The sequence below is a fragment of the Berghia stephanieae genome, chromosome 3 (assembly GCF_034508935.2).
Source record: "Berghia stephanieae isolate SIO BIC M18660-M18661 chromosome 3, UCSD_Bste_1.3, whole genome shotgun sequence".
Taxonomy (NCBI): Eukaryota; Metazoa; Mollusca; class Gastropoda; order Nudibranchia; family Aeolidiidae; genus Berghia; species Berghia stephanieae.
The window spans coordinates 37,189,515-37,212,342 of NC_088362.1; the positions used below are offsets into that span (position 1 = coordinate 37,189,515).

Below are 22,828 nucleotides of genomic sequence, written 5' to 3' on the forward strand. Positions count from 1 at the left end.
TTCAGGATAATGGCGGAAAAAGTCAAGCATTTTATCCTTTTCTACCGTGAAGTCCTCATCATCCTGGCAGATACGTCTTAGTCTTAGTAGCTGTGAAAATGGAATTGAACCCTTGCATTTGGTGGGATGTGAGGACGGGTAGAGAAGGTATCTGTGACTGTCCGTTTCCTTGTAGTGGATAGACGTCATGAGTCCACTTTGGGTGAGGGAAACTGCGATGTCCAGGAATGCTACGTGAGTGGTGGATATCTGATGAGTGTACTTTATTGCGGGATGGAAGTTGTTGAGGGCAGTGATGAATTTGTTGAGTTGCATTTTAGTCATGTTGGTAACGCCGATGCAATCGTTGATATATCTTTTATAAAAAGCTGGTTGGTGGCCGTCGTATTGGGAGAAAAATTTAAACTCAAGGTGTCCCATGAATAAATTGGTGTACGATGGTCCCATTTTGAAGCCCATGGCCACTCCCGAGATCTGATGGAAAAATTGGCCGTTGAATTCAAAGGAGTTGAGAGTCAAGACTAACTCTGTAAGTTGAATGATAGCATCGGCGTTAAATTCGGGTAATGGGTGTTTGTCAATGAAGTATCGGATGGCTTGTAATCCGTCTTGATGGTGAATGGAGGTGTAGAGGCTGTGGACATCCATCGTAAATATGAATCTATTGTCGGGTTGTGTGAAGCTGATGTCGCGGAACAGATGAAGGGCGTGATTGGTATCTTTAATATATGTGGGAAGATTGATGACGATTTTTTTGAAGATGTTGTCAAGGAAGAGAGAGATTTTTTCTGTGGGGCAGGAAATGGCCGAAAAGATGGGTCTTCCAAGGGGCAAATCCGTGGCATTTTTCATTTTGTGTATTTTAGGGAGCATGTGGAAACAGGGATTGCGGAGTTCGCTGGGTGCCAGAGTTAATATCTTGGAGTTGTTGGGCACCAACTTGTCTTCGATAAGTGTGTTGATGGATTTGTGCACGATGTCGTTGTGTTTGATGGTGAGATCAGACGGGACTGATGCATAATAAGAGGTGTTATCTAGTTGTCGTTGGGCTTCCTTCTTATATGTTTCTGCATCCCAGACGACAACTGCTCCCCCTTTATCTGCCGGTTTGATGACGATGTCTTTTCTATTTCTGAGGGAGCGGATGGCGGACCACTCTTCCTTCGTCAAATTACTCCGTTTGATGGGTGGCACCTTGCATCGCTTAACCTGACGACTGGATATAGCTATAAAATCATCGAGTGTGTCGCATTGGCCAGGCTTCGGTGTCCAGTTGTTATGTTTGATGTTGAATGGGACAAAGGGATTGTCATCACAGTTGTCGCTCTGAGGGTCTTGGCCATTAGAACTGCTGAAGTAGAAGCGGAGGCGTAAGGTACGCATAAAACGTTGAATGTCCGCTTCTTGCTGGATATGATCAAGACTGTTGCGTAGTGGGACGAATTTGAGTCCTTTGCCTAAGACAGTCTTTTCAGCCTGGCTCAATTTGATGCTAGGGAGGATGCAGGTGACCAGTTTATTATTCTGGTTGGGAAGAGTGGTCATGGTGGTGTCTGTAGCACTGGGGTGCAAATCAATGGTGGGTTGAGATATATAAGAATGAGTTGTAGGACAAGATGTGGATTCATGGGTGGTGAGGGATATGATCTTTTTGGCCTTGGTGGTTTTAAGGCTCGAGAAAAGCCTTTTATTTTGCAGGTGTATAAAAAGCCAAATTGCTTTGTACAAATCAAGGTTAGAGGATAATAGATTTTTAAGGTGTAAGGTTGATTTACGAATGATGTTGGAATAATCATTGAGTGATGATATCAAATTAGTAATCGTACTCGTTTAAGTGCAAAATTCTTTTCCGAGCCTGAGAAAATCTGCCTTCGCTCAAAGCTCAAAGAAATAAATAATAACGTGAAGTTGAATGTAAGCTTCAATCTAATTACAAAAACAGATCCTTACAAAGGAGCATAATATTTCCTGCCAACCAATGTTTTGTTTATTCATCTTAACTACGCCACTACCACATCATCTCATTCATCTGTGGTGTTTCATTCATCCTAATTTGTTGATAAAGGGGAAACCCGAAATGTTCATTTGATCTGTTTTTGTAATTAAATTGAAGCTTACATTCAACTTCACGTTATTATTTATTTCTTCGAGCTTCGAGCAGCAACATTTACACCACCAATAATAATAATAACAATAATAATATTAATAATAATAATAATAATAATAATAATAATAATAATAATAATAATAATAATAATAATAATAACAACACCAAAATTCAATCCTGTTTACATTGCAAACCAAATGATGTTGAGAGAGGCCAACTAAGTACCTGATGAGTAAAGCAAAATCTGATGTTCTAGGAGGACACACTTGAAGACACCCACAATGATCTCCACACCCAGCAACTCAAACATGTCATAAAGTGAGTAGTCAAATAGTGGGAGCTCACTCAGACCTGAAATAAATACAATTACAATGTCAGATAGTGAAAACAACTGCATGTATTTTACATGATAAACTGATAACGCTTCTGCTAGAAAAAAAAAACCCAACAACATACAACTGAAGATTTTTATGCTTATTTTTCCTCCAGCAGATTCATTTAAAAATTGACGATAATACATTTCATATGGCCAATCTCAATTTCTTTTAAATCAGTTGATATGGTAGATGCACTTTTATTTGAACAGTACCTGGGAATTGGAAATCTATTTCCATATGGTCTGCTGGATGAATAAGTACAGCATTTTGATTGTGAAGCACATAGAGAATGGTATGTCCAAGGGAACCTACTTTATAAATATTCATATTAAACCATTCTATTCAGCAAACACATGAAATTGTCAGTCCTCTGCTTCATAAAAGGCTTTTTTTTTAAACCATTGAAAACACCTGGACTTTTAAAGTAGTTCGTCAGAGCCACTGGGCCCATGGAGCTGCAGTTTATCCTTGTTTCTATAACAAAAATAAAATAAAAAATAAAAAATAAACTTCCCTTTATTCATCCCATAGGGGAAATTTGTCTCTAGGGTTATTCCAAGGGAAGACTGGAATAACCCAGACGTCAGCCGCAGTGCCGCGCCGCAAATTGAGCGAGGGCGAGGTGACTTGCTAAAGGCCACATAGCGCAGCAGAGGGTGATCGAAGCAAAGACCATACCGCTGAGCCACGCTGGGTGAAATGGACAATAGCATTTGCTAGATACCTTTTGGATAGGACACTCATTTATTGCAAAGTACTTTCTACCAGATCTAACTGACTCAGCTACCCAATCACTGCTGGGTGGACAGGGGACAGGATACAGGGTTGGGGTGGGGGGGGGGGGGGGGAATCTGGACTTCACCAGAGATCGATGTTGCTGCTCGAAGAATAAAATAACAATGTGAAATGGAATATAAGCTTCAATTTAAGATACGAAAACAGATAAAATGGACATTTCGGGTTTCCCCTTTACCAACAAAATAGGATGAATGAAACACTACAGACGAATGAGATGTAGTAGTGGCTTTGTTAAGGTGTTCATCTTAACAATGCCACTACCATATTATCTCATTCGTCTATATACTCGTATATTAAATTGAAGCTTATATTTAATTTCACATTGTTATTTTTTTTCTTACTCATATTAAAACAACAAACTGCTGGATTAAGATGGAGAAAAATAAAAAAAACATGTACAACTTACTCGGTCGTAAAATACAAATGGGGCCAGAACAGCCATAATACTTCAAACTTCTGCCTGCAGGAGGTAGTGGGACATCATAAATTAAGTTGAACACATAAGACTCCAGAGTCATGGTGAGTTGTGTTGGTTTGGTGGATGCCTCGTACAGCTGCATCAAGAATTGACGAAAACACCTGGAATACAAATTGGAAAGTGTTGCCTCTAGGGAGCCAAAAATAAGGGAGAAGAGAAGGAACAGGATCTAATATTTACCCTTTACAAGTGGGGCCCAATAGACCTTAGATAACCACACCTCTCGGACTGTCATCATAATGCAAACAATGTCAGTGATTGGAAAACATTGCGAACTACACAGGTTTTACTATCGATGTCATGTGTCTTGCTCGGTGTATAGGCTCTTTACTCACATTCTCTCACCACACTCAGGTGTAAAATGAGTACCTGGCTGTTAACAGAGTTGTCTGTCCGAAAAAAATTGTAATATCGCATAACAGGCATCATGTCTCATCCTTCATGGTAAGTGTTACAGTTGGCCAGGGACCCCTTGTACTTGTAAAGCATTTTGAGCACACAGTGGATATTGCGATATATAAAAGATACATTTTTAAAAAAATGTGCCTCCTGGCACTTAGATACCTAAGGTTAAGGGTCATATGTCCCAAGTCAACAGGAAAAATAATGATTAATCAAAAAAAACCCAAACGAAACTGTAAAAAGGTAAGGATGACATTTGTACAGACCTGACAAAGGGTAATGGTGTGACAAGGCAAATACATTTGGTGACAAACAGCTTGTCTCTGTTCCTGTTGAAATGCTTGCTGACCCCATCCACGTCCAGGATGGTACGTCTATGCATTGTGGTCAGGGTGTGCATACTATCAAGCACATCCTTGTTTGTCACCTCTTCATAAAAGACCAAAGCAGATCCATAAGTTCGTGATCCGTCTTCGCGTGTGATCAGAAATGAGTGGAATTTTGGCAGCCTTGATTCCTTTTGGGCTTTGAAACCACAGCCTTTTGGCAAACACATCTGCAAGGATAACATTAACAGTATAACATCAATAACAAATATTAACTTATAAATCTATCTGAATTGTTTGACATTTGTGTGAATCACATATTATATAACAACCATAACAACTTGAGCAATTGATTAAATGCCAAGAGCCTAATTTACTCACTACTTCTTGACCACTTAAAAGGTATGGAATTTCAGACCAATCTCTAAATTGGATAAAATAAAGTCTTCCAGATATGACCCAAACAGCAAGAGTACACAGAACAGTCAAATGAAATACCAGTAATATTCGACGTACCTCCAGGAACAGTTTCAGGACCATTACTTATTCTACTTTAGATACACGGCATTGATAAATATCTATTTGACATCAAATTAAGATTATTCGCAGATGATAATTTCTTGTTTAGAGAAATGTACACTGAAAATTGATAATGACATTTTGCAGAAAGACGTTGATATTCTTTAACAATGGGAAAAGAAATGGAAAATTTCATCTAGATAAATGCAAGAATTTGAGAATCACAATTACTAAACCAGTAAAATATTACATTATATAAATGATAACATTCTAAAAAAGACTCTAAATAGTAATATAAATAGGAGTTTTTATGACAAATTTAAATGAACAGAACAAAATAAATATATGTATGTATGTGAGAAGACAAATTCTTTCCTTGAATTTTTCAAATGTAACACATCAACCTGCTCAAATTGACTTGAGGCAATGCTCGATAACTGCATGTTCTGACAATGATATTATTGATATATAAAATTATCACACAGGCATCAAACAAATCTGTACACACCATTCCAATGGCATCAGCATCAAATTGATTCCATGGGACAGACTCCGGGAAGTGAGCGAGAATTCTTGATTTATAATGACGTTCAAGTGGAGAACAGCTCACATTTTCTTCTGATTAAAAAATAATGTAGGGAAAAATATACATGGATTATTATTATTGTAATATTTTGCTAGAGGCAATGATTTTATAGTTAGCTTATACAACAAATATATTGGCTTTATCACAATGACCTGCTTCACCACCTTCGTCATCATCATCACCATCATCATTGCGTCATCGACCCCGTAGTATTCATGATCATCATGACTACCGTCATCATCTTGATGATTATTTGTTTTGTTATTATCTATTCATGTTTGCTTCTCTGCTGTGAAGATATTTGTTTCTACTTGACTGATGGCTTATATTAAAGAGTCAGTTGTGCATGTGTGTGCATGTGTATATTATGCCCACTATAATATAATTAATTGTATTTTATAATAAAGCTCTAAATCTAAAGGAAGTTATATTTTAATGTAGGGCATAAAAGTAATAAAGCAAGCAAAGACAATGTCTGTATTTTATAAGCAATCTTTGATTTTACTGATTTTCTAAGACAACGTCAAGTCAGAATTAAATTACAATAAATAAAAACAAACTCATTATATTTATAATTTCTTGGATAATTTATGACAAAAATGTCCTCTTTAATAATATCAAAATCACAGTGGAAATATTTTCCCACAGACGACGTGGTGCATCTCTGCCTCAGCCTCAAAAGACAACCGATGACAATGTCACTTAACGTTTAATATTAGCCATAAAGCTGCGACACTTCTATTAGAAGTCCAGATACTTTCAGAAGGCAATGGGACACGAATTACTGACATCTCTTTGTCATTGACATTTGTCAATATTCAGTTTGACTTTGTAGAGAGGTGAGCCGGTGTTACCAATACTTAGCTTCTATACCAGGACAAATCATTCGTTTGGACAGAAAAATAAATAAAAAACTTACCGCTTACCGTCAAAAGCAGTTTAGATTTGAAGATGCATTTGTTTTCTATCAAAAAACATTCGGTACTAGACAATCCTTGATGAATTTCAAAAGTTGTGTTTGAAATTATATCCTAAATATTTTCATGATTCATTCCTCGCTAAATCGTGTGTTTTTTACGTCTGTCCAATGGTGCCGCGCAAAACAAACAAAGGTTTTTTAAAAAGTTTATTGAGAAAAAGATACGGAAAAAAGTGTCCCTAGATAGGTATGCAATTTGGTGCATTAGTGCAGTAAAAATTGGTGCGCAAAATTAGTTTGTAGCAGATGCGAGACTCTGTGTGTGTGTGTGTGTGTGAGCGTGTGTGTGTCTCTTTCTTTTTTTTTTTGGGGAGTGCCTACGTACACGGTCACGGGGCATCTAGCCTCAGGATCTACGTACACGTAAACTGGTTTACCATTGCAATTGCAACACAAGCTGTCGTGACCGCGCGCCCTCGTGTGTGTGTGTGTGTTATTTTTTTTTTAAATCAAAACAATTTTAACCATTAATGGCGAGATTCCATCTTACACTCCCCAAACTCAAGATCTTACTCTTAATGTTATCAAAGACAAGCTTTGCGATTTATAGTTTAATTGAAGCCCGAGTCGAAATATACTATTACTTGAGAGCCTCGCCTTTGGCCTACCAACCTCAGCTGCACGTCCAACTCGCCTTGAGCATGCATTCACGTAAAATATAAAGATTTTTTTTAAAAACCTACCTCTGTTTCAAAAACTAGCATCTTTCAACTTTCTAAGAAACATTTTGATTTTTCAGAACTTTAGTTCGTTAAAAAATACCGGCCAATCTGACCCGTTGAGTCGAATGAAAACGAAATTTTGTTGTTTACACGGTTCAAAGGAAATGTCGTAAATAAGCTTTCATGGACTTCCTGTGTTGTTTTTACAGTGTCACGTGACCTTTTTGAGAAATTTGTCGTCTGCTACAAATAATTAGACCGGTAGGGGGTAGATATTTTCGTTGGCGAAGAGAAAAAGTGAGTATTATTTCTTGGACTTGTAGAGAGGCCTGGGGTCCACCAGCAGTCAAGTTGATTGAATAAAAGAAAAAAAGGCCTTTTTTATCCGCCGCCACCACCACCGTGAGAGTGGAGGGGGGGGGGGGGTGGGGGGTGGGGGGGTGCATGCCGACGAGAGGGAGACGTGTCGATTGGTGACCTTGGTGACGTAGACATCTCAAGGATGCTGGCAGTTGCAGTTGCAGGTGTTCTTAACCCCTTAACAGCGAAGCTAATTTTTTGCTTTTAGATAGTAGTTTGCTTTTATCTTTATTATTGTTAACGGGGAATACAGCGTTTCCACCAAGAGAGTAGTCAGACTATCGCAACTCGGACTTCAATTGTCTATAATAGGTTTGCCGTTACTTGTCTTTTGATGATAGAAGATTTGGTGTTAGGTCAAAGATCAAATTTCGCCGCTAAAAGGTTGCATTGCTACTGGGTTTGCTCCCCCCCCCCCTCCTCCTTTTTTTCTTCTTTTTTTTTCAACTTAGTATTGTTGATTGCTATTTCCTTTTTTTATGATTAGCAAGTGCCGTAGGAGTCTCACAGGATGCAGGAGTACTGCAATTAACCCTTTGCCCGTGACATTGATTTTTTTTGTTTTCAAATAATAGTCGTCATTTATATTATTTTTTAACGCAGAAAAAAAAAAAACGTTTCCACCATAAGAGCAGTAAGAATATTGATAAAAAGCGCTTTGAGCACGTTGGGTGGATATTGCCCTATATAAAAGCTCAAGTTTTTAAATTGTAATTTGTTTTTTTTGTCTTTTGATGAAAACGGTAAGATTTTATTTTTGGTCCAAGTAAGATTGATATTCGCCTTTAAAAGGTGAAGTTGTTTTTTTTTTTTTCAGGTTTTTGCTTTTTTTCAAATGCCTAGTGAGAGAGAAAAAACAAAACAATCATACATGTATCTGCAAACAGCAGAACGTTTTCATTTTACAATGAGATGGGAAGGGGAAGGGATAACACTATGACAAGAGAGGAGAGAGAGAGAGAGAGAGAGAGAGAGAGAGAGAGAGAGAGAGAGAGAGAGAGAGAGAGAGAGAGAGAGAGAGAGAGATGGGCGGGGGAATGGGGGGGATAGTAAGGGGGAATGGGAAAAGATGAAAGAAACAATGGGTTGCCTGATGACGTAGATCAAAGGATTGTTACAGCGGTGTTCACGGTGCGTACTTCGTGAAATTTTAACCTTTTACAGTGACACTGATTTTTTTCTCCAGATTGCTTATGCAGAATAGATCGTTTCCACCAAGAGAGCAGTAGTAAGAGTATATTTCGACTCGGGCTTCAATTAAACTATACATCGCAAAGCTTGTCTTTTAATGATAACATTAAGACTAAGATCTGGAGTTTGGGGAGTGTAAGATGGAATCTCGCCATTAATGGTTAAAATTGTTTTGATTTTTTAAAAAATAACACACACACACACACACACGAGCGCGCGCGGTCACGACAGCGAGGACCATCTATTGCTTGTGTTGCAACGGTAAACCAGTTTACGTGTACGTAGATCCTGAGGCTAGATGCCCCGTTACCGTGTACGTAGGCACTCCCGAAAAAAAAAAAAAGAAAGAGACACACACACACACACGCACACACACACACACACACACACAGAGTCTCGCATCCGCTACGAACTAATTTTGCGCACCAATTTTTACTGCACTAATGCACCAAATTGCATACCTATCTAGGGACACTTTTTTCCGTATCTTTTTCTCAATAAACTTTTTAAAAAACCTTTGTTTTGCGCGGCAGGCGGCAGGCGGCAGGGCACTTGGCACTAGGGGGCACCAACCATTGGACAGACGAAAAAAAAAACACGATTTCGCGAGGAATGAATGATGAAAATATTTAGGATATAATTTCAAACACAACTTTTGAAATTCATCAAGGATTGTCTAGTACCGAATGTTTTTTGATAGAAAACAAATGTAGCTTCAAATCTAAACTGCTTTTGACGGTAAGCGGTAAGTTTTTATTTATTTTTCTGTCCAAACGAATGATTTGTCCTGGTTATAGAAGCTAAGTATTGGTAACACCGGCTCAGCTCTCTACTGCTCTCTTGGTGGAAACGATTTATTCTGCATAAAAGCAATCTGGAGAAAAAAATCAGTGTCACTGTAAAAGGTTAAAATTTCACGAAGAACGCACCGTGAACACCGTTGTAACAATCCTTTGATCTACGTCATCAGGCAACCCATTGTTTCTTTCATCTTTTCCCATTCCCCCTTACTATCCCCCCGCCCATCTCTCTCTCTCTCTCTCTTTGTCTGTATTTTTCGACTTTGACTTGGATGAAATGACATTTCAATTTCTTTTTTAAACCAGTCTCTCGTTCGTTTCTCATAAATAATTCTGTTGATATCTCCAACTCACGATGATGACGAATTCTATAATTTTGACATGTTTAGGACTTTATGAGAGTATTTTAATTTTAATAAATAAAACGAAGCCTGGCTTTGGACGTTGAGAAAACTTTCAATTGACTTAAATTTGTTGAATTGGTAGACAATGAGAATATTCTAACGAAAAGTTAAAATCTCTCTATGTCGTCTTTATTTTGACGCAGCGAAATTTACAAAAAAAATTAAAGGGGACTTTTGTATATAATTAAGGCAGACGATGTCTTCAACTTACCCGATAACGAAGACAGCTTGTCTATTTCTAACCCCGATTCTTCATCAAGACCACAGATCACAAAATAGTCTACGAGACGGTTTGTTTTATCATTAACAGCCATCTCTGAAGAACTGTGTTTCGTATGATGAGTGTCTACTCAAGCCATGATATAAAACTAAAGAGAAATTTAGGGATCCATCATCACAATCACATCCGCAAAAAATCCATAGAGTCTGCCATAACAGCAGTCAACATTGTTTTGACTGACATCACTGAACCAATGACCTCCCGTTGAGGAAGTGCGAAGTTGAGTAAGTTTCGAGAGGGCGCTGCTAATGAAATTGTCTAAAAGGATAAACGTAATACTTTTAATATTGTTTTTATTCTTAATGATATGACTATGTCATTATATGCAATTATTTGTAAGGACGTCTACAAATATAAAATATAATATTCATAATCAATATATAGCAAATCATGTTAAGGACTATTTCATAATGGTCACACGATTATTTTTTACTGTTTTGAACTTAGTGTAACCGCCACTGTCAGATTACCTTGACCTTTTTGGGACACGCCTACTTCCGACCCGTGATAGCAATTATTTTGGTTTGTTCCAAGACCAACTTTCAGTTTCACAATGGATTAGGACCAACTTATAAAATCAACTAAATTGAAAACTCGAATATAACTAAATATGGATGCAGATGGGTTGCCTCTTGTCGGGCCTGGGATTGATTACACCAAGGTAATGGTGGAGATTCATCATTAGTTAAAGTACGACAGCAATGTGACTTGTACCCATCACGGCCAGGTGAAGGCCACGGTCGTCGTAGTCTAAATCTTAGTAATATCTAGACGTCTTCTAGTAATAAAATAGGTCTCAGTCTCAGGTCCAGTTCCCCATCGCTGCGATTATTTTCATTCTCTATTGTTATTGGCTCTTCTCTACTCCTTTCTTAAGAATATCTTATCGTGTATTATTAAGTTTATTGAGAATCTGACGTCTCCACGATGTAAAAGTAAGGCAAGTTTCACATCAACCTGGCATCATAGAGCTAAAACACCACTACTATATAAAATCCCACCTTTTCATTTTATTTCATTTTTTTTTTCATTCATAGCTTCATTTCTTTCTTGTGTGTGTGTGTGCGGAATGAAATATTCCAAAACATTCAAGTGAAAATAATGGTTTAATAAAGAGGCGTGACCTTTGTGGGCGGGGAAGATATATGAGAGTATACAAACACCACAACTCTCATCATCCAGAATCCTAAAGATCCAAAGAGTGATTGACTTTCTTGGAGAAATAGTTTTTTTCTCCAGATTACTGACAACCCTATGGTGCTGCTATGTGGTCTTGTGGTATGACACTCACTATCGGATCGGAAAGTCCTGGGTTCGAGCCTCACTCGGCGCATAGTTGAGTCCTTGGAGATGGCTCTTTACTTACATTCTCTCACTGTACTCAGGTGTAAAATGATTATCTGGCCGGTTACAGCGTTGTCTCATTCTAAAAAATTGTAATATCGCCAGCAGACGTCGTGAGTCTCGTTCTACATGTTTCGTGTTGCTGTTGGTCAGGGACCCTTTGTAAAGCACTTTGAGCACATTTAGTGGATATTGCGCTATATTAAAGATCACATTTTAATTAAGAGGTATTGCTAGTCTGACTTGACAAATGAGACAAATGACACTGCCTGACATTTATGACCGCATTTCTATGGGCTTGATGGAGAATAGTTGTGTTGGTTTGAGAGTATTTCCATTGCAACAATGAGCCCATAATCAAACCTGCAAACGTAAATATACGTTGGCAGAGGCGTATTATCAGATATTTTTGTATAAGGATTTAAAATGAATGGTATTCTTCTTGTGCTCCGGTCTGGTTTTTGTTTTGAAAATGTTGTTTTATAAATGGTTGAGAACTTTATTACAGATACTAGATGCTATTATCATTATATCAGTCATAGTCATTAAAGCCATCTTTTTTTTTTCGCAGGTGGAAGCAATCAATCAGAAACGAACAATCGCCTTCATAAATCATTTTGTCACCCATACTGCGCGTTTCTTGAATCGATTTTCTTGTGTATGTGAAGAGAAGCTAGAAAGCCTGAGTGGGCGTTTGCAACAACTTGAAATTTCCCTCAACATTTTAGAAGCCAAGGTAGGATGATTTTCATTTAGGATTATGTTGGGCCTCACCACCACCACAGTCACTTGTCTCTTTCAGCTAAATTATTGTTTTACTATTCTGTCTTAATATTTTTCTGTTTCTTATTACACAACTAGTTTCCCCTTCAGATAATAAATTAAATTGTACTCTTTTATTATTATTGTAAAAAATATTATTACAAAACACCATAACAAAGACAAGAAGAATAATAGTCTGATTATAATTAAAATTCTTTCATTTAATTCAAAGATAAAGAAATATTCTTGGCCATGGTTTTTCAGTTACTTTCTTTTATTTTTTTCAAATATCAAAAATGCAATTATATTTTCAATACTAGAAATAAACAGTCTCTTCTCCATGTTGCAGATTTCTTCCATTCCTGGGCTTGAGTCAGTCACAGCTCCACAGTCTAGCTCAGCTGCTCCTCAAGCCAATACAACTCCATCATCAACAGAGGCACCACCCCCTCCCCCACCTGGACAAGGAGCTCCAGCCCCTGTTGTAAGTTTTAGGATTTTTGTTTTAAGGGCCTCGAATTTTCACATTAAGATGAAAAAATTTTGAATGCAATCTTTTTCTCCAAATTTATTGACTGCCTGTGAACCTTCCTCATTTTCCAAGACAAAAGAGCTCAGCAATTTTATGATTAACAATACCAATGCTCAAAGTTTCTCACCAAATTACTGAAAACTAATCATTTTTATGAACTATCAAAACAGAAATCTGAACTCTGTCAAGTGAGTAAATCTTTTCAGGTCTCTATTGAATTCTTGAATGTAATGTAACAAATTAGTTGTATTTTAATTAAATTAATTTATTTATTTATTTACCACGACAGGAGACGCCAGCAGTCCCAGAGCCTGCACCAGAGCCAGTGGCTCAGAACAAAGTGTCCGAAGATCCAAGATACATCAAATTTTTCAAAATGTTAAAATATGTAAGTTTAGCTTCTGATGACAACATGGATATATGACAAACTTTTGTTTTGATTTTTATAGAAATTATTGTTCAGTGATGTAGAGTAGATGAACTTAACTCTGTTGCAATAAAATTCTGCTGTATAAACAAGAAACTATGTGAACTGAAATGATGAGTATTCTCTGTGTATTTTCCGAGTCCTAAACACTTCCTGTTGTTTTAATCCTCTTACCAAGCGTGAGTTTGCAAAGTATTCAAACTGGGTGGGGATACTGACCTCCCATAGTGGGCAGGGAGGTACATGCTGTGTCTTCTATCCCCCCGTACCTGTTTTCCAATTGTTTCCTGTCGTTGTCTTGGAATGAGATTACTTAGTTTTGTCCTGACCCTTGGCTGGGAGGGAAACAGTCGAATGTATAGTTATAGTTTTGGGAGATGATATTTTTTTCCTTGTAAATCATCTCTCTGTTTTGCATTGTATTATGTTTAGTTAACATATTATATTATATGATTTGTAAACATTTGAGTGTATTTCTCTTAGTTGGGACCTGTGCTTGTGTCTGGATGAGACTTTTAGGTGATCTCAAACCAAGTACTTTGACGGTGTGCTCTTGGAATCTACATCTGTTCCCTATTTTAACCAATTCCCCTTTGTCTCACCTTTTCTTTTGTGCTTTAATTGTAATTCTAGAACTTTTTACTATCCCATTTTCTTCCTTTTTACTGGCGCTGATATGACCTTAATGTGTTGCAAGCGCCGTAAAACCCTTAAAAAAAAAAAAAAAAAACAAAGTATTCAAAAACAGAATAATAAAGAGGAAGAAAATTTATAAATTATAAAAATAAAAACTATGAAACAGTGCTCAGCTTTTTGAGGAAGAAAATATGTGTAGATTTCATTAAGCACTAAAACTAAAAGACGTTAAACAACTCATTTGTGTTTTTTTATGGAGTAACAAAACCGTGAAATTCATCGAAAACAATGAAGCAAATCTATTGAAAATTCTCAAGAAAATAGAAGGAGTAAAGACTACAGAAAAAATTGACAGAAAGAATAGAAATGATTTTATTTACGAGTGTGATTATGATTACATGTCATTTTTAGCTGTGGAAAAAAAAAGGTTACTTAAAGAAAATGAAAATTAAATTGTAAGTTTGTCGTTCTTTGATTAGATTCAGATTTTCAGCCACAAAATTTTCCGGTTCAATATTTTCTTCCCTATTTAGTGTTTGCCTCCATTTGCATTGAATTGTTTGTCTCTATTTCCTTCCAGGGGGCTGCTGCTGAAGCAATCAAATTAAAAATGGCCCATGAAGGGTTGAATCCAGACTATCTAGAGTAAGTTGTGACTGGGATCATTTTTATTGTGACAACCTGATGACATAATAATGCAGACATGCCAACTCTCCCGATTTTTTCAGCAAGTTCCCGATATCTTTTCTCATTCGTTATTTTTATAATTACCTAATATTTTTGCTGATTTGGATTGTATTCTAGATGATTTTCATCACAGAACAAAACATCATCATCACCACAAGTCACAGATTTGTTCTAAAATTTTCCAGAATTTTGTCCCTGAAAAGTTGGCATGTCTGTAATGGTTTAAGATTATTCAAGTTAAAAAAAACTCAAACAATACAGTGCATTCTAAGTTGCCTAAGTCGATTTTTACCCAAGTCGATGTTTTTTTCTTGGTCCCTCCCCTTCTTCCTATTTAACATTAGTAAAAAAAAAAAAAAAATCCGCATAAGTCGATGTCGCTTAAGTCAATGTTCTTATCACTCATGACCACAATAAAATCACAAATAAACAAGTATTTCCATTGGTTAAAAAAGCTACCAGTAAGAATTTTCAATTCTGAAGAATATCCGTGAACGATTGGCGCACACCAATGTGATGTAGATGCTTTGCTTGACATCCGTGCTCAATGTACATAAGCAGTATCGAATAACTTTGATTTCTTCATCTCAAATTTTACATTGTCGCAAGTTCAAGTTCAGATTTTTTTTTCGTTCTAATCCCAGGCCATCCTATGTAATGGCCCTCTTAATTAGTATCAATTTTATCAAGAATTCAAGTCAAGTCTACAACTACAATAGCAAACCTATCGCGGAAAAGGAAGATTCAGCTGATCGATGCATTTGAACAGTCTGGCATGCGACAGAAAATCATCGCATAGGAAATTGGCATACCAGCCATTTCTGTCTCGACACTTTACAAGAAGCATGACCTTGACCTAGAGGCTCCTACCCTCCCACCCTTCTGTTTTTCGCTGAATAATTTCACTTAATTGGTGTACATTCTGCATTCAAGGCAAAAATTCCGCTTTTCACCTTTCCAATCGAGGAAAATAAAAAAATAAAAATCTCTAGTAAAAAAAAAGTGAGCAGTGGCTTATTTCGTCAGCATCTCCTATGGTCAATCAACACACATTTTGTGTGTCTGATTAGTCCCTTCAAAGTGTGTGCAGCTGATGTCGGATAATATTTTATATTTGGGAGGGGGGTTGACCGAAGTATGTATTATTGCCAATATATAAGTTCAATGACCTAGGTAATATTATGTTGGCTGGAATCCGGAATCGGTAATATTATTGCGTACCGTCAGCTTTTTTCCTAATTTAATTTTAGCCCTGTGTATTTGTATGTGTGTGTGTGTGTGTGCCGGCACGCCTGTTTGTTTGCTTAGGTGTGTGTTGAAAGGGGGAGGAGGGTCCTGACAAGGTTAAATCCATCCATTCAATGCTTTGCTCTGAGACTGCCAGAACCTGTGTGTCCTCTATTATTATTTGCCCCCCTTTTTAGTCTTTACACAACCTGCACATTTTTACACATATTATATTTTATCATTCGAGTACTTTTGGATTGTCTATTACATTTTCTGTTGCAAAGCATGTCATAGTCAATAACAGTAAGTTGATTCCGCTTTTTGATCTCAAATTCAGATTTTTATGTATTCTGATTCCTCTTTGGGGCTATTGGGGATAAGAAAGAGCATCTGATGACCACTACTGGGACCTCTAGTTTTCTGGTCAATTCAATGCAACCAAGCAACGTCAGCGAAAAGCGCAACATGAAGGGCCATACTTATTCTAGATTGGCTTGCTTTGTTCACATGCATTTTTGCTCATTTTGGTAACACTCCGGTTAAGTTGATTTTTTCAAAGATTAACTCCCAGCAAAGTGTTCAAGGCTTTTCTGCCCTTCTAGTTTTGTGATGAATCATTTCCCTGTACTTTTCAACCTGCACTGGCTGTCAATCCACACAATACAATGAAACAGGATACAAGCCTCTGCTTAAAGGCCTTTGCATTGCTTTAACACAAGTTGTTGTGAAGAGCTGGGGAAGGATTTAGTTTTCATTAGTTTTACTAGGTTGATAAATGAAAAGTAATCCAAAGTCTGAAGGTCTTACATAAGAAAAATAGCAAGAATCGTTTTTCAATGAGTCGTAAAAGCATGGACAATGTTGATACTTTGAAAACCTGTTGTTGTCATTTTTAGAACTTATTCCATTTTTTTTCCATCCCAGTCTCTATGTTTTTGGATTACTTGTTATCATTTTTTTTAAAGACGGGGATGAAATCCAGATCATGTGTATAATTTAATTCCTTGAATTGCTTTTTAACATCAATGTCGTTTTGCATCTATATCAGTTTTGATGTGAAAAGTAGCACGTCTTGTAAGGTTAGAGTAAATTTAACGTTTTCAACTTGTCTCTTTTAGATAATCTATTCCACTTTATTTCAGTGACCCCGATGCCCCAGCCCCAGATGGAGGGGCTCCCCCACCGCCCCCTGCTCAAGACAGTGATTCTGATGAAGGCAGCTATTTCAGTGACGAGTGACACATGTTAACATTGGAAACTTCTAACAAAACACAAATTAACTCACTTTTAGGATGATCTGTCTGATTTGGATTTCCCCAGAATGCACCAATTTTAACGGCAATTTGATATTGATGCTAGATGTGTTTTGTTGACCACATTGGTGCATTTGTTAGGGTTATGATTAGAACAGTTTTGAATTACAAAGTTTCAAAGTTTATTCTTAGGCTTTCGCCAGTAATTCATACAAGTTGATGACAACATACACGAAAGTGAGGAATAAAAAAAAAAAATTAGAAAATAATGGTAAATGGAACCAAAAAATAAAATGATACCATTAATAACCACACAAAAATACAACAATGGTAATACCACCAATACTTACAACAATAATAATAATATTAATCTAGTACTATTGTTTTTGTAAATGAGGACCACGCTTATATTTACAGAGATGGGATGCCAATAGTTTTCATGGCATAGATAAGACTTAAGTTTAGATGAATGATTTCTATTGTATTGCTAGTCATAAACGTAATTTAAACATTAGGGAGTGTTATGTTATCATTGTTGTTTTTTTAAAAAACAAAGTCTTCATGGGATTTACATTTACAAGTGCACGATAGAATTAAGGGTTTTTAATGCGAACAACGAATATTTTATGCATAATATTGATCCTTGACTTATCTTGAGTTAACAGCAAATACCAGTAAAATAGATGGTACTCGTGCGATTGTTTTTGAATGCTTGTGTGAGAATTCTTATCATCATCGTTTGTTCCTCGTTTGCTGTTGGATTTTAACTTTAATGCATACCCAGTTTTACAACTCTATCACTAGGAAGTTTGATAATATTAAATAAATCAAATTGTGATTTAATCATCTAGACTCGTAGTATTATCCCAGTAATGAAAAGACACTCATTGTTGTAGATTGCCGACCCAAATCTTACTTAAAACTCTGAATTTTTTTCATCCCTGTTTCAATTGTTCATTGCAATGTCCCATTAAATCCTGAAAAAATAATAGATAAGGTGTGAAAATAAAGCATCATTAAATGTATTGGGCACATCAGCTTTTTTCCTAAATGTTAACAGTGCTATGTGGCCTTGAGCAAGTCACCTCATCCTAGTTCAGTTCACAGCACTGTACTGTGGCTAACGCCTTGGATTATTCCAGTCTACCCTTGGAATAGATCCTTGAAACAAATTTCCTGTTGGGGATGAATAAAATGAATTTCATTAAAGAAAATTTTTTTTAGCAACTTTTTAAAACGGCTGTTGTCCGCTTACACTTTTGATTTTATTTTTAAAAAAATTTTCTCCAAAGCCTTGATCACAAAATTGTTTCTGATTTCATTTGTTCCCTAATTTCATCGGCCTTTTCTATAAAAGTTTTAAAAAAAAGGAAAACTCCCTTTGTCCACTCAGGGAAACATTTCTTTTGGGTCGATCTCGAGAACAGGTCAAGAAAACCCAAATGTCAGCTGCAGTGCAGCACTGCATAGTAAGCAATAGAGGCTCAATTTTTTTTGCTTTAGGAGATAATGAGATGTTGACAGCAAGGCTTGATACCGGGTCCTTTAGATGAAAGTCTTGTCCACTTGGCCAACCCACCCCAGATTTTCCTACAGGATTATCAAACAGTTTTGTACATTTATTTTTTTCATGTTTTGACTTATAAATTACTGTGAAGAGTTGTATTCATTACTATGCCTGATGTAATGTCTGGTTTCTTCTGATAATTATTTCCTTAAGATCGCTGGTCAATTTTTTTTCTTGTACATTTCTTTCTGCTTTGCCCGACACTGTTTCATACACACCTTTTTCAGAATGTTATCAAGATAAGATACAGGCCATTATTGCTATAAGGGGTGGGGAATCTTTGGGCTTATGATATTCCATCCTAATATATTTCAAATGGCTTCTTGTAAATAGTTATAACCCTCAACCATGAAGTTTCATATAATATAATGAGTCCTGTATTAATCTTGTGTCTTTATATGATTGAACACAAACTAGCTAAGGGAGCGTTCACATATTACGTCATCAAAAATTTGCCCTTTTTAGACCCCCCCCCCTCCCCCAAGTCATCACTTATCATTGACCTGACCCCCCCCCCCCCCCCTCCCCCAACAGATGATGACGTCATCTAATTTAATAAAAACTAAAAGATAACTTTAATTTCACAATATTTATTATTCATTTTTCAAACCATAAACATTGATTATCAACGTTTGATAAAACACATTCAGACATTTTATTAATTTCAGAAACTGTTGATAATTTATGTTTTACGATACAATGGGGACATAAAATTTAAATTTGCAAAGATAAAATCTAACAAACATTATTTAAATTAGGCTACTTGGTGCAGGTGCTATTTAAAAAATTTCAGAAAGTGTAATTTAAAATAGTATAGGAGGCAAATTATTTTATAGCATATTAGTCTTTTAGTGGAATGAATTTCTGTTTCAATTTCCAAACATAAAATTAATTGATTCAAAAATGTTTCTGCCTTGGACCTCTGGCAATGTACTATAAATAGTATCATCAATTTCATCTTCATCGTCATCACTTTCTCCCTTTTGCTGTTCTTCTTGTATGGCGCATTTTCGTGAATGGTCTTTCATTGCTGTGATCGAGGAGTGATACAATGAACATTTAGGGCAAGTTCGCCTTTTGAGAAGTGATACCCCTTTCCCATCTTGTTTCTTGAGAAATACTCATCATAGCAATTTATGTTTTGATGACATCATCTTGGGTCTGACCCCCCCCCCCCCCCTCCCCCATGTCAACATTTGGTAGACCCCCCCCTCCCCCCCTAGCTGATGACGTTATATGTGAACGCTCCCTAATCCTTAAGTCTATTTCCCCCTTCTTTAGTCATATAAATCATTTTCACCCATAGATACTTTAAGAAATCAACCATTTATCTTGAACAGATTTTTACATCTCATTCATGATAAGTAAGAAAGGAAAAATTGAAGAAAAAGTCTTCAACGAAGTGGGCATTCTCAATACATGTTGAGTATGTGTATGCATGCTTTAAAAATGCTCTAAATCCTCCTTGGGGAATAATCACGGTATTAGATTTACAATATACCAATATATATATAATACCATATAAATGGTATACCATTATATACCAATAAATGGCGGCTATAGAATTCTTACAGAACCAAAGTTGTTATGTTGTTTGGAGTTGTCATGTTGTCTGGAGTCGTCTAGTTGGAGAGTGAGGGTCATATCAGTATTATACTTGAATCATTCCATGTCATCATCTGTACCAAACAATATCTATGGGGATCATCGTTGGGATGAAGGCTATTGAAATGGGATCATCATTGGTATGAGGCTATTGAAATGGGATCATCATTGGGATGAGGCTATTGAAATGGGATCATCATTGGGATGAGGTTGAAATGGGATCATCATTGGGATGAGGCTATTGAAATGGGATCATCATTGGTATGAAGGCTATTGAAATGGGATCATCATTGGGATGAGGCTATTGAAATGGGATCATCATTGGGATGAGGCTATTGAAATGGGATCATCATTGGGATGAGGCTATTGAAATGGGATTATCATTGGGATGAGGCTATTGAAATGGGATTATCATTGGTATGAAGGCTATTGAAATGGGATCATCATTGGGATGAGGCTATTGAAATGGGATCATCATTGGGATGAGGCTATTGAAATGGGATTATCATCAGTATGAAGGCTATTGAAATGGGATCATCATTGGGATGAGGCTATTGAAATGGGATCATCATTGGGATGAGGCTATTGAAATGGGATTATCATTGGTATGAAGGCTATTGAAATGGGATCATCATCGGTATGAAGGCCATTGAAATGGGATTATCATTGGTATGAAGGCTATTGAAATGGGATCATCATTGGGATGAAGGCTATTGAAATGGGATCATCATTGCGATGAAGGCTATTGAAATGGGATCATCATTGCAATGAAGGCTATTGAAATGGGATCTCATTGCTATGAAGGCTATTGAAATGGGATCATCATCGGTATGAAGGCTATTGAAATGGGATCATCATTACGATGAAGGCTATTGAAATGGGATCATCATTGCTGTGAAGGCTATTGAAATGGGATCATCATCGGTATGAAAGCTATTGAAATGGGATCATCATTGCTATGAAGGCTATTGAAATGGGATCATCATCGGTATGAAGGCTATTGAAATGGGATCATCATTGGTATGAAGGCTATTGAAATGGGATCATCATTGCTATATGAAGGCTATTGAAATGGGATCATCATTGGTATGAAGGCTATTGAAATGGGATCATCATTGCTATATGAAGGCTATTGAAATGGGATCATCATCGGTATGAAGGCTATTGAAATGGGATCATCATCGGTATGAAGGCTATTGAAATGGGATCATCATTGCTATGAAGGCGATTGACATTTTAAAAAAGCAATGAATGAAAGGTTGATTCAAAACCAATACAGTGAGGATTTTAGAACACACATTTTTGCCTCAATTGTTCGTTTTTCGAATTTTAGTGAGTCCTGGCAAATGAAAAATTTGTAAGCATAATTAATAATTGTTAATGTAAAAAAGTAATATATATATTATTATTCTTATGATTACATCTTTATGTCATATTTTTCATTAAAATATTTTTAAAATACTTAGTCTCCCACCTCTTTCATTTTACATTTTTATACATCGCGAAAAACGTGCAATTCAGTTTTTAATGCACAAATTGTTAGATAGGTTGGCTGGCTTGAAACAGCTGACATCTTTGACATTTCTCCCCACGTCCTCTTCTGGGTTTTCATGTCATGCTCCAGGGTCCTTCTCCAACCTCTCCCTCTCCTCCTTGTTCCCTGTGAGGTCCATCTGAGGACTGGTCAGACGTGCTACCACCATGTGTGGTGGTAGCACATCTGACCAGTAATCAGAGGGTCTGAGGTTCGATCCCCAGTCGAGGTCGACTGATTTTTTGGGATGTTTTTTTTCTTGTATTTTTCTTTCTTGCTTTGTCTGGCACTTTTTATACACACTTGTTCAGTTCTTTATCTTACACCAGAGCCTGCTCCTTAATTTCTTTATTTGATATTTTTAAAAAAAACTGATACCCCAACGGCAAAGACTTGACTGCATTTAGTATTATCTACTGGTACTTTCAGACACAGTAAGAATAATCCAATTCTCAATTTTAAAAAAAAGGAGCTTCTCTAGCACCAAGGATCCATTCCAAGACCTAAAAAAAACTCCATTTCACCTCATTCAAGGAAAAAGGAAGATAGAAGGGGGGGGGGGGGGGGGGAAACAAAAGTTATAAGGTTATTGAAGAGACGCACGCAATATCAGCCAAAAACATGTTTTGTCTATATGGAACATGCAGAAAACAGGAGGATCTATGTAAAATATATTTTATTCTGTAGTCAACATTGATGATAAGAAGAACAAAACTTCTCAAAAATCAAGAGTAATAAATCCCATGACCCAATATTAGTGACACGAATACAGTGCAACACGGATAAAACAAGCTTGGATATCAAGAAATCCCTGCTCCATTGAAATCGAAGACAATAAAAAATCAGTCTTTTTTGTTTGTTTCATGAATAAACATCCTTCGTACAATACAAACCATCAAAATACACACAACCATTTGTGCAAGAACCAACATGTACAAATTCAATTTCCCTCATCAGAAATCACGGATTTTCAAATTACACAAAC

The 22,828-nt window shown here is 36.7% G+C and overlaps 2 protein-coding genes across 2 annotated transcripts in view; one reads left to right on the forward strand and one right to left on the reverse strand.

The window, feature by feature from the left end:
* Window positions 1–10,483, reverse strand: part of LOC144967664 (DENN domain-containing protein 5B-like) — a 60,287-nt gene extending 49,804 nt beyond the window's left edge. The window contains exons 1-5 of the mRNA XM_078905191.1: window positions 10,201–10,483; window positions 5,516–5,625; window positions 4,429–4,718; window positions 3,689–3,861; window positions 2,333–2,458 (exon numbers count right to left, since the gene is read on the reverse strand). Of these exons, the coding sequence (XP_078761317.1) occupies window positions 2,333–2,458; window positions 3,689–3,861; window positions 4,429–4,718; window positions 5,516–5,625; window positions 10,201–10,303 (802 nt within the window). The 5' untranslated portion in view covers window positions 10,304–10,483. The remainder of the gene's footprint in view (window positions 1–2,332; window positions 2,459–3,688; window positions 3,862–4,428; window positions 4,719–5,515; window positions 5,626–10,200) is intronic.
* A 269-nt stretch (window positions 10,484–10,752) lies between these two features.
* On the forward strand, window positions 10,753–21,770 carry LOC144967665 (WASH complex subunit 3-like). Its single transcript, XM_078905192.1, has 6 exons — window positions 10,753–10,930; window positions 12,185–12,349; window positions 12,725–12,859; window positions 13,197–13,295; window positions 14,551–14,615; window positions 17,027–21,770. Exons 1-6 carry the CDS (start codon window positions 10,880–10,882, stop codon window positions 17,121–17,123), a joined length of 612 nt encoding a protein of 203 aa, XP_078761318.1. The 5' UTR covers window positions 10,753–10,879; the 3' UTR covers window positions 17,124–21,770.
* The last annotated feature ends 1,058 nt before the right edge of the window (window positions 21,771–22,828 follow it).

What these genes read in the sequence shown, in the direction of transcription:
- LOC144967665 (XM_078905192.1), top strand. Translation starts at nt 10,880, where the DNA reads ATGGATGCAGATGGGTTGCCTCTTGTCGGGCCTGGGATTGATTACACC. An exon ending in TTTTCAAAATGTTAAAATAT is followed by an intron (nt 13,296 to 14,550) that starts GTAAGTTTAGCT and finishes ATTTCCTTCCAG; the next exon opens with GGGGCTGCTGCTGAAGCAAT. An exon ending in TTGAATCCAGACTATCTAGA is followed by an intron (nt 14,616 to 17,026) that starts GTAAGTTGTGAC and finishes ACTTTATTTCAG; the next exon opens with TGACCCCGATGCCCCAGCCC.